The sequence below is a fragment of the Planococcus citri genome, chromosome 4 (assembly GCF_950023065.1).
Source record: "Planococcus citri chromosome 4, ihPlaCitr1.1, whole genome shotgun sequence".
NCBI lineage: Eukaryota > Metazoa > Arthropoda > Insecta > Hemiptera > Pseudococcidae > Planococcus > Planococcus citri.
In genome coordinates, this window is record NC_088680.1 from 49,612,110 (window position 1) to 49,624,565 (window position 12,456).

At 33.6% G+C, this 12,456-nt stretch overlaps 1 protein-coding gene across 3 annotated transcripts in view; it reads left to right on the top strand.

Moving 5' to 3' along the window:
- Positions 1-12,456, top strand: part of LOC135846022 (uncharacterized) — a 231,593-nt gene that overhangs the window by 183,639 nt on the left and 35,498 nt on the right. For all 3 annotated transcript variants that reach the window (XM_065364970.1, XM_065364971.1, XM_065364972.1), the window contains one exon: positions 8,548-8,638. In XM_065364970.1, coding sequence (XP_065221042.1) covers positions 8,548-8,638 — 91 coding nt within the window. The remainder of the gene's footprint in view (positions 1-8,547; positions 8,639-12,456) is intronic.

A 12,456-nucleotide genomic window follows, 5' to 3' on the forward strand; every position in this document is an offset into this window, starting at 1 on the left:
ATTGTGTGTGATTTTTGTGTGGCCAATTCTCAGTCTGGTTATAATGATTTCTTCAAGCCTGTTTAAGTGGGAGAGGTTTTTCCAAGGATGGACTAATTTTTTATGTTGAAAGAGCTTGTTTGTGGTTTGGAGGGACCAAAAGTTTTGCCATTTTTCAAGTGTGCTTTGGGTGAAGATAGATTTGAGGTCGTCAGCTGTGATAAGTGTAAGGGGAGAAAGGGTGGTGGCAGATTTTGCATTAATATCTACAATTTCATTTCCTAAGATTCCAACGTGGCTGGGTACATACATAAACTGTATAAAGAAGTTTGAATTTTGTAAGTCAAATAGAGTTTTATGAATATTTTGAATTAGAAGGTGATCGGAAAAAAGATTTTGGATAGCAGTTAGTGAGCTGAGGGAATCGCTTTGAATTAAGAAGGACTTATTTTCTGATTCATAAGTGAGTATATCACAGAGACAATGGAAAATAGCCGTGAGTTCGGCAGTGTAGATTGAAGAACAGTTATGGATTTTATAATTTGAAATTCTATCATTTATAGAATAGGCATATCCTGTATGAAGCGTTGGTATTTTTGATCCATCTGTAAAGCAAAGACTGAATTTTTTGTATTGTGATAAGAGTTCAAGATAGTTCTGTTTTATTATTAATGGAGAGTGGCTATTTTTTGAGTAGTTAATAAGCTGTAGATTGACTTGAGGAGGCTTTAGAAGCCAAGGGGGGTATAATATTGGTTTTTGGATGAGAGTTTTAGGATTGATTTGAAGATCGTTCAACATTGTGATGAAATTAGAAATGGGTCCTTCTATATGGTAAAAATGTTGGGGGTTTGGTGGGTTAATTGAGTTTTGGAGTGGATGGGAAGGGTTGGTGGATGCATTTGAGATGAATTTGTTTGTTATGAGAGTTCTTCTAAAATCAGGGGGTAATTCTGCTGCTTCACAATAAATGCTATCTATTGGAGAGGAATAGAGGGCTCCTATACAGATCCTTAGGGCTGAATTTTGAATTGTTTTTAGGATATTTGAAGTCTTATTTGAGATATTTGCAAAACATGGGCTTCCATACTCAATTTTACTGCGAATTAGAGATTTATACAAGTGAAGTAGGAGTTTGCGAGATGGATTATACTTAGAATTTTTGATTATTTTCAACAGATTTAGGCGTTTCATGAGATCTGATTTTACTTTTAGGAAATGAGGAGTCCAATTTAGTTTTCTATCAAAAGTTAATCCAAGAAATTTAGTAGTGGTTTTGAATTCTAAAGAGTGCCCTTGAAATAGGTAATATCAATAAAAACTCATTCAATTCCAAAAACAAGGTTCAAAATCTAAAAATTCATTGAAATTGGAAAATTTTTTTAAAAGTTATGAAAATTCTGTAATTGTTAGAAAATTTAATCTACCATATTTCTAAATTTTCTAGAAGTAGTCCGAAAATTCATGAGAATAGTACTTTGTCTAGGAACACTCCACTTATGAAACACCCTATAGGTATGCATGTAACAGAAACTATGCGTTTATAGTGGTTTTAGTTTATCCGTAAGGATATAACCTTACTGTACATGAAACCCAGAGAACATGGACGAAAATTTTGCAATATCTACCTTGTGTTTAAGCTAATGCGATGGTATTCGTCGTTTTAAATACGAGTAACACCCACTCGGGTATCTCTGGCGAGTTATAAATTTTTAAGAAATACATTACGGTGCCTTTCGCGCCATTTCGTTTCGAAATACGAGTAAATGCGAATCAAAGTTCTCGGTATACAATTAAATAGAATAATTTAGCGGTTAATGTAATCCATTCATAAAGTAATTATCAACGTGGAAAGAGTTAAAAGGCCATTTATTTAAGCGGCACAGCCGAACAAGAAAACTCTTTCAAATGGTTAATGAATTAATTAACGTCGTCGAAAGAAAAACTACTATATTTTGGAACTTTCTCAGACGGACGTGAACGTGTAGTGTACAGAAGAACTTTCATCTGTGGATAAAAGTTCCGCTCTGTTAGACATGGGCAGGAGCAGGGTGCGCTTGATGGCGATGCAGATTTTTGCATATCACCACTTTTTCCCCTCTTTTTTCTTGGGTAACTTTTCATTACGATAATTTCGTAGTATTTTGGCGTTCGTTTTGATAAAAAAAAAAGACCACCGAAAAGGAAAAGTTTCCTATATTTTTTTGACAATTTAGCTACTTTTTATTAATGCCGAACGGATTGCGTACACCGTGTCCTGTCCGTGTGCATTCTACCCTTGTGCTAACAGTTGGTACGGAAAAACTTGGGAGATTTTTTTATATAATTTAAAAGATGCGATCCGCTTTCTCTTCGTGTCTGACCATGGGACCAGTCACCACTGCTGCAGGTGAAGTGAAGATAAGGACGTCGTATCGAAAAACATTTTCGTCGGCTATAAATCAAAAGACTAAATGGACCCGAGTCATAGACTCTCTCTCTCCCAAATATAAACGGAAATGTATTTTGGCGTTTAGAAATTTTCCTCTGCTCCAACATGCTGCCTCTTTATCACCGGTGCGGTGCTTTCTTACAATACCCAGCTCGTAAGTCGATATTCTTTACGAGCATCTTTGTCTGATTTGGTTGCCGAGTTGTTTTTATCTCAGTTTAGTTTCACCAGCAGTATATCTTGGTGAATTTTTTTTCACTTCCAAGCCCTCGTACTACGATTGTCGAAGCCATTTATCATTTTACCATTTGTTTTAATCAAAAGGTTTTTGTGTTTTGGACGTAGATTGTTTTTTTTTCTGGGAATTTTTTTCTTCTCGAGTATGTGTAAGTCTTGAGATCATGTAGGGGTTTTCTCGGAAGAAACTCTTCATTGAGGGAGAAAATTCGAAATTGAGTCGATATCTTGGGGAATTCATCTAAAACACTCGACGGTTTGGGAGATGATCGACTTTGTTTTGAAATTTTTTAGTGTTAAGAAAACCTCATTGCGAAGAACTTCGATTTCAATTTTACTTAAATACATTAGAACATTTTTCTTAATTATCAGAGAGCTTTGGAGTGATTTTGCCACTCTTTTTTCACGATTTGTAATTTCAACAAAATTGAAATCTGCGAATTTTTTCGCAACTTTTTACCCCACGGTGATTTTTTTTTTCGATTTTAATTTAAATGTAAATCGTACGTATAAAAAGAAACGAAAACTAGAAATTTTATTCAAAAGTAATCGCACTTACAATTTTAAAGCTTTGTGAAATTTCTAGAAAAAAAAATTCGTTCCACTTTTAGTAATACGGTAACCGAAGCTTAGCTTAGGGATTATTTCACGTAATTCGGATCGTTTTATCGAGCTGCCTTTTTTTTGTGTGTCTCGAAAATATGCCATTAAATTCGGCGTTCACGCAAAAAATATCGTACAATTGAGGTTACACTTATTCGAGATGACGCGATATTCAGCTCGACTATAGAATTTTTACAGTCTCTTTTTTCTCTGTTTTGTTTCCGCGAAGCGAAGTATTATAGGTAGGTGGATATTTTGAAATTCTAACAAAATGCTTTTAACGTGACTGAAATTTTTCCATAAAGTGGATGGAAAGAAACCCGGTCGACAAACAAATTGCGTTTTTATTTTGATATCAAAAGAATAGGTAGGTATAATAAGATTGAAGGAAAATTATGGTGTAGCGGGTGCAATCGTGGGCTGAATTTCATCTAGAGGTAAATTTATCATTTAAATGGGTTTAATTCTGAATTATTTTCATCGTGGAATATTAATATTCGTGATACATTAGGTAATAGGTACCTACCAGATTTCTTCCTCCCTCTCTCTCATCATCTGTAACTCATTATTTAGGTATAGTATTTAAAAATCCCACGATTAAAGTTGAGACTTACTCGTATGTGGAGGTGTAAAAATTTGTAAAAAAAATCACTCGAGACTTTTTAATATGTTTTTTGATAATTTTAATACTTCTAATCAACACTTTTCATTGAAATGGTTTTTCCATATTTTTCACTCCAGTGTTTTTTTTTCAATTTTAGAAAATATTTCTAATGCTTTGTTAGACTATAAATTATGTTTCAGATTTTTAGGTTTTTATTTTATTCTATTTTTTTGTGAACTGCAATTTTTCAACACTGTTTTACTCATTTTTTTTGAAAAAATGATTCATTATTTTTGACATTTTTTTATGCACCCATTTAATTTTTGTTTTTGAAAATGGTTTTCAGTGTTTTTTCATTTTTATTTTTTCACTTAGTGACGTTGCATCAGGTTTCTTTTCAAAAATTTTTGGGAGATATTCTTCTGTTTTGTAAAGCTTTTTCCAAAATCAGAAAAAAATAATTACTTTTAGAATTCATGTGAAAGAATAATTTGACGAATGAAAATTATTTTTTCAGTCTGATTGAGTAAAACGTTTTTTTTCAAAAATGTTTTCCTACATTTAAATTAACAATATTTTAGACTTTTTTCATCTTTTCTTTCTAATTATTTGTAGGCTTGAAAATATATTGAAAATGATCCATTTTTTGAAAACTCAATGACGTATTATTTTGTCGAATAGATTGGGTAAGGTTTCACTTTTTGCAAAAAAATAATTTTTCAGGGTTTTCATTTTTTGATTTCTCCTTTTTTTTTCCTTCAAAAAACGCTTTACAATTCTGCTGCCCAAAAAACATATATTTTGATGTATCACAAGGCCATATTTGGTGAATTTCTCGGACCCCCCCCCCCCCTTATACCCCCAATGAAAATTTTGAAAAATTTTGGCGCCTAAAAATCATTTTACCCTTAGAGCATTTCGTTATAAACTGCTTGAAAATCATTTTTAAACTGATTTTAAAGCTTTTTATGAAAATTTAGCCCAAAAAGAGAAATTTGCGAGATTTGACCCCCCTTTGAACCAGTCTGGCAGGGCTTTGGCAGCACTAGCGCGAAAAATGCTGTAATTTGGCACCAATTTGAGCCATCAGTTTTCTCGGCCAAAAGTTCAGAAAAATTGTGAACTTTTGAGCTTTCGCTAAGCTTTAAAGCAGCAGCTTCGGATTGGCAGACCGAGTGCTTTTAAAATGAATACCAACTTTTGAGACCAGTGTCAGCGTTCAGTTATTTCGGGGCAATCGCAATAGGTAGGTATAGTTCTTGGACTATAATAAGCTAGAAAATTGAAATTCGGCATGCTCCTTATTTTCGACCCCCCCCCCAAATGGGTTCAAAATAGGTTCAAATCATTTCCAGTAGGTAATACAAAAGTTTCCAGCAGATTTTGGAAAGTTGAAATTTCCATAGAATTTAACCTCATGAAGTTGAAAATTAAGGTCGAGTCCATGCCCTAATTTCAATTATTGGAGATTGTAGTTTCAAGCTGTTCTGGAGCCTTCATCAATCTTTTTGAAAATTTCAGATTTCGAAATTTGAATTTTTCACATTTTAACCACAAAAATTGCTCAAGAAATAAACTTCTAAACTAACAGGGAACGATTTTTAGAAAAATATTGTGTAATAGTTCATAATGTATTAATTTTGATTGTTTTTATGACTTCTTTTTGAAAATCTAAAATTTTTCAAATATGGCCGGAGGCTCAACAACTGCTTGAGACCATGCACTTCTGTTCGACTCAAAACGTTGAAATTAGAGAACCTATATACAGTAAATTTTAGCTTTTTTTGTACAATTGAGTAAAATATTGTAAAATTCAACTTTCAAAAATCTACTGGAGGCTTCAGAACTGCTCAAAACGATTCGAAACCGCGTTTCCTATGGATTCGGAAAAAGGGTTCAAAAATAGGGTGAGAACTCGCCAAATTTCTGATTTCTTCGCCAATTTGGTAAAATTATAATTTTTTGGCATTTTTCGAATGAGTCAAAATTAAATTTTTAGAAATTTCTCAAAAATTACACTTTGTATCATTATTTTCTTTTTTCCAGTATTTTGATGGTTCTCTTCGATTTCTTTGGTGCTTTTTTTTGTATTGGGAAAATGCATTGGCTTGTTTAGTGAAATGGAACCGTGGTTTTTTTAGTTTTAATTGGTGTAACTTTCACGACATTTCTCATGCTCTTGGGGGGGGGAGGAAGATTTGAATTTCAAATTTCTCAAACTTCATCTTCAGAAAATTAATTCTGTTTTTTTTTTAAATTCAAAAAAATATAATACTTATTCCATTAAATGGAATTATTTGTTCAGTTTTATGACTTTTTTTGTTTCAATTCTTTTTTTTTTTGCTTTTTTTGGTTTGATAGTTTTTTTCATTTTTTAGATTTTTTATTTTCAATTTCTTCGGTGCTTTTTTATTTTAAAAGAATTTTTTTCGGTGAATTTTTTAATTTTTTCTGCTCTTTTGTTTTTGTTTTCAAATAAGAATAACTCTGAAATGTAAGAAATTGTCTCAATTTCTCAAGATTTTGATAACCCACCATCAAATTATTTCTTCTCCTCCCTCCCCCAATTGGATCTTCTCCAATAGGAGCATTTTTCGTCATGTAAATTCTATTAAGAACTTCGATATGAGGCAGCAAGCTACCACAGATTACATCGTGTTGAACGTACGGTACCACTGTATAAGGTTGTATATGTAGGAAGGTATAACTGCTACGCGAAATTCGAATTTCGTATACGATCGCCTAATTAGTCGACAGATCGTGTTTCTCTCGAATGGGCTTATATTTCATCTCATTAACGTAATTAAACCTCTTTTAAAGTAGCGTACACGCGCCGCTCGTACGTACATAAAGAGGGCATTCCGCCAGTAGCAAGCAGTGGTAGGCTTCTCCCAAATCACCCATCCTATACCAAGCACATGAGCACACAATACTCGTATCTCGAGCTTCGACGCTTCCTTACACCACATAAAACGAAAATCGACCATCAGCAAATTGAAATCGAACTCTTCAGTTAGCTGTGTTCGCATACATACGCGTATATTAATGCGGTTAAATTATCTCTTAAATTACTATTCGGGGATCTCGATTTTAGACTTTTAGAACGAGCGATATGGTAATTTACATACAACGAGATAGCGTCTATCGCGTACCCTTCTTTCAAAAATGACGATGCTGCGAACGAAGAAATGGCGGAAAAACGATCACGCCGAAGAGAAGTTTCCAGCGGGCAAAAAATGACTCAGATTGTTCGACGTGAATGGGAAATACGCGGTGGAAAAAAAATGAAAAATAGGCGGACACGGATTTGACAAATGTGCTCGTAATGACGCTGAAAAAGCCATTTTCGATGCAGATTAGTTCGTCGTGGAGTGTGGCGCTGCTGAGTGTCTTGGAGTGGCGCGAGTGGCGGCCGAAAAAGCACTTCCTTTTTTGGCAACGATACTGGGCCGATTTTGATGGGTTTTTTATAAATTGTATGTACTTTTACGTATAAGTCGTCGTACAGCTAAGAATGTTTTATAACCGTAATAAAAAGAGATCATCAGTTGGAGAGGTGGGTTGGTTGACCAGTGGTCGCTGTGCCCGGATGAATTGGTCAACGTGTAGTACCAAAGTGATTTATAGGTTTTTATTTCGTTAACGAGAAAATCTCCTATATTCTTGTGTGCTACGATCGGGGTAAATTTTTTTTACCTTATACGAGGGTGATCAGGTGCTAGGCTGGGTACGAGGGATGTTTTATAAAATAATTCCCCCATCATACTTACCTTGTATGTAGGTATAGTTCGCATGTAAGTATGGAGAATAAATCGTAACCTGTACTAAATACTTAAGATCGAAATAGAGATGAGACTATTTGTAAGCCTTGTACAATAAGAATGAAAATAGGGTAGGGGGAGAGTATTAAAAAACAGCTTAAACGGATAAAAAATACACTCGACGGAATATTTAATAACTCTATAACGAGTACAAGAGGAGAAAGTATGAGGTATCTAATCGGGCCTACGTTTATTTGCAAGTCCCTTTTCTTATAATATTACACAGCTCACGAAACAACAGGAAGAGGACGCGAAGGCGAAATGTTAGCTAGAGGGTGGTTAACTTCATAAGAAGTAAAATAAGAGGGTTACCTTTATCTGTCCTGTGTTTAGGAAGCTTGTACGTAGTATCTTTCTTTGGTATATAGAAATCCTTTGAGATATCGGTTTCGCGAATAATGCGCATTTTTTATATATTAAATAACTTTTCCCCCTAGAACCGGATCTTGTTACGTCGAATATGGTCGCGCGAGGAGGGAAAAAAACGACTGGAATCGTTAAGGGGAAGTTTTTCCGAACTGTTTGTTTTTTTTTTTTTGGCAATTTTTTCGCGTATACTAGTTTTGAATTGCAAATGTCGATGGTATTTTTTTCGTGCTTTTTTAATTTAACGGCTTTTGATTATTTACGTAAACACGAGAAGAGATTTTGGTAACGCTGTGGTGATAAGTTTGAGAAAAAGGAATTAACGAGCGTCGTCGGGTTCCTTTTCAAACCGATATAATGATGTACTCGATTTGTGTTGATTTTATACTTCTTTTTCTATTTTTTTGGTCTTGTATTGAAGTGTTCTTGCGAGAGAACAGAAATTTTGGATATTTAATTCGATGAAAGGTGACGTGTTATTTATATTCAATGTTGATCTGTTTCAGAATGGAAGACACTGTTCGTTCGATGCTTCAGTATAAAACGAAATATGAACAACTGAAACAGGACAAAACATCGTTGACTATTGCTTGCGAGGTGAGTCGTTGTTCTTTGTAATCATCTTCAAATATTATTTCTGGGGGAGGGGGGCATGTAAGGCCCTAGTTTAAAATCTTAACCCTACATACAGCCAAAATTTAGAACTTTTGTGGAGCATGGAGACCGATTCAGCCCATTTTTTCAAAAATCTGATTCAAGGGCAAAAAATGCAAAAAAATCAAAAATCTCACCAAACTGACCCAGAGAGCTGATATCATACTTTTATCCTCCCTTCTCCTCTACAGACGATTGAAAATGGTTTTGAACCGCGTTAGGTAGTTCATTGAAGTCTTCAGAAAATTTTTGAAAGTTGAAATTTCTACAAAATTTTACCCAACAAGGTGTAAAGTAAAAATTTACTCTATTATAGGTACCCTAATTTTAAAATTCTGAGTCCATTGAAGATGGTTTCAAGCTATTGTAAAGTCTCCAGCTATATTTTGGGGATTCCGGGTTTTCAAAGAGAACCAAAATTTTCTGACATTTTTGGAGGAAACTGGAATAATTCCAAAATATGTATGACTGGAGGCTCTAAAACGTGTTGAAACCATTTCCAGTCGACTCAGCATTTTGAAATTATTGGAAAAGTCGGGTAAGTTGGCGATTGGGGGTAAGTTGGCGACTGGGGGTAAGTTGGCGAATCGCAAATATCTCCCAAAATATTGTAGATAGCGTCACAAATTTTTTTTACATGTTGGGTAAGTTGGCGAATTCTTATCAATGAATTTCTTCAGTAAATTTTTCAGTTTCATCATTTCGCTAGTTAAACAAACTACCTACCACTTGTAAGTATGTAATGATGGTGATATCTCCGCAGTAGGCCCTTTTTTGACATAGGGTAACGTAATTTCAAAAATTGTGGGATTTGGGGGAGAGTTGATTAATTTGGTAGGGGGTAAGTTGGTGAATTACAAATATCTCACAAAATATTTTTGGTAGCGTTGACAAATTTTCATACATGATACACCTTCGCCAACTTGCACCCAAACATTCGTCAACTTATCCGACATCGCGGGTAAGTTGACGAATTTGAGTACTTTTACAATTTTGAAAATTTTTATGTGAAAAAATTAATATTAAGATAGCATATTTTGGTGGGATTGAAATAGCTAAAAGTTCAAGGTACCATTTGCTGCTGAATGTGTGTGTATTATAAAAAATTAGGTACAGTCATCCAAACCTTAAAATCGCCAACTTACCCGACTTCTCCCAACATATAAAGAAAATTTTAGCTTCTCAACTTCATTGGGTGAAATTTTGAGAAAATTTCAGCATTCAAAAATCTGCCAGTCTCCAAAACTGCACAAAATGGTAAAAATCCAAATTTAGTACCTATCTACGCACCAAATTTCAGCTTTCCAAGTCTATTGGTAAAATTTCAATTTTTTAGAATTTTTGACACAAATAAATTTTTTTTAAATTTTCTAAAAATCAAAAAATCCGCATTTGCACCTGAAATTGTTGCTAATGGTAAATTTTTGATTTGTGTTTGTCCAGTTGAAATTTTTTCAGCCAATTGATCCTACCGAGAAAAAACGAATTGAAATTTTGGAAAAATCAAAAAAATAAAAGATGAAAATCTTCTCTTTCTTCCAAGTTTATTCTCACGATTTTTTAGACTGGTGACTGAGAAAAATCAAAAAATCATCCAAAAATGCGTAACTGGGCCAAATTTCAAATTCTAAATCCAATTTTTGATGAATTTTTGGAGGATACAGATTTGGCTCATTTTCCATAGAAAAATCAAAATTTGGTCAAATTGATGTACAGAGTGGAAATTTGATTTTGTACTCTTATTTTCAACCTTCTGATTAGTTGGTGATGGTTTCAAGTCATTCTTGAGCCTCCAATGGATTTTTGGATTTTCTGGTTTTGGAAAAATTGTCATAAAAGGGAACAAAATTAAATTTAGTATAAAAATTTGAAAAAATTACAACAAGATGACGAGAAAAATATAATAATGAAATTTAATCCAATAAAATTTTGATTACTTGATTAGAAATTGACCATTTATGAAAATTTTTTGTGTACGAATGCTTTGACATTTGAGCAGCTGTAATTTCGTTTGTGCTCTATTTTTTACTTTTGCAATTGAGGAGCGATATTCCAAAACGCACTTAAGACCATTTTTTTCGAATTGCGTTTTTTGGCGCCTTCTGGTGGATAATGTATGGACTTTCATACCTACACTTCTAATCTACCCAAATACAGCGCGAATCCCATCTAAAAAGCCAATTTTTTAAAAAATTAAAAAATGAAAGTCCCGCCAAAACGGCCTTTATCCAGTGATTGTTGGAAATGTGTTTTAATTAAAGAGCAGGGCTATTCCACGTCAATTGGACCAAGAAGTGGTAGGGGGTTTGGCGATTTTTTTGAAATTTTTCCTGTGGAAAGACCTTCCGAAGGGATGACCAATGGTGCAAATCGCATCCCTCTAGCCCATTTTTAAAGGTAGCCAGTTTCAGTGATCCTCAAATATCATCCATTTCAACAGTGGATTACTCAATATAACCGCGATACCTATCGAAATGGAACTTTTTCTCATAGTTAGGGTTTTGATAGGCTTTTTGGTGATATCTTAAAAATCAGTGTTGCCCAGGCATCGTAGCCAAATTTTTCTAAAAAAAGTGACTTTAGTGACTTTTATCAGTGAAAAAAGTGACCAAAAAAGTGACCATTTTTTTTTAAATTTCAGCGTTCAGGAGAGCAAAAAATCGAAAAACAAAAGCAAAAAAACTTTCAATATCTCACCTAAAAATTATTACTTTATTCTTCCGCCTGGCCCCACCGGAAAATCCGTTTAAAAACAAAAATGTAAGAACGAGGAGTTCATTTTTTTATTTTTAAAATTTTAGAATTCGAATGATGTTTTTTTGAAGGAAGTTGATTTTGAAAATGAAAAAAGATAGGCCTAATCAAGGGCGAAAGCTCTTGAAAATTTGTATTTTGAGAGGCAAAAAAACATGTTTTTTTGTAAGAAGTTTATTTTTTGGCTTTAGAACTTGATTTTTAAAAAAAATTCTCTTTATTTTGAAAAAGAAAAGAAAACAAACCCGAGCGAAGCGAGGGCAAAAGCTTTCGAAAATTGATGTTTCGAAAAGTAAAAATTTGTGTTCTTAAAATTCTGAAATTGTTTAATAAAGAAAATTGTCATAAAATCCTTTGAAAATGAGTAAAAAAACCATAATTTGGATGAAAATTTTGTTTAAAAAACGAAAAAAAACCAAAAAAGTGACTTTTTTTGGAAGAAAAGTGACCAATGGTGATTTTTTGATGAAAAAAGTTACCAAAAGTTACATTTCGTGATAAAAGTGACTTAAGTCACTATAAAAGTGACCGGCTACGATGCCTGGTGTTGCCACTTTATATTGTACAAAAAATTAGCTCAAAAAGTTTCAAAACATAGTTTTCATATCGTTCGGACTCTCAAAAATTCTGAAAAAAATATATTATGCACAACTTTTTATGCTGAACAACATAATATTAAAAAAGTGGCATGGTAACATGTTGCAAAGTCGATTTTAAAAAATTCAAAGTTTGCAAAAAAACGCGATTTTTTTATTCAAAACATGAAAAAAAGTTTTTATAGGTGAAGTTGACCCATTGACCCCTATTTTTACGTACCTATCTGTCGGAAAAGTTGAAAACCCCCTTTCACCCGATGAAATGAAAAACAACTTAAAAAAAAATAATCTCGACGAACAGTTGAGAAATAGCTATTGAAACATTAATCACTTTACATTTTGAAAAAAATTTTCCAAAACGGCCTTTGTCAACATAGGTCACTTTCATGAACGCTCAGAGGCACTAATCAA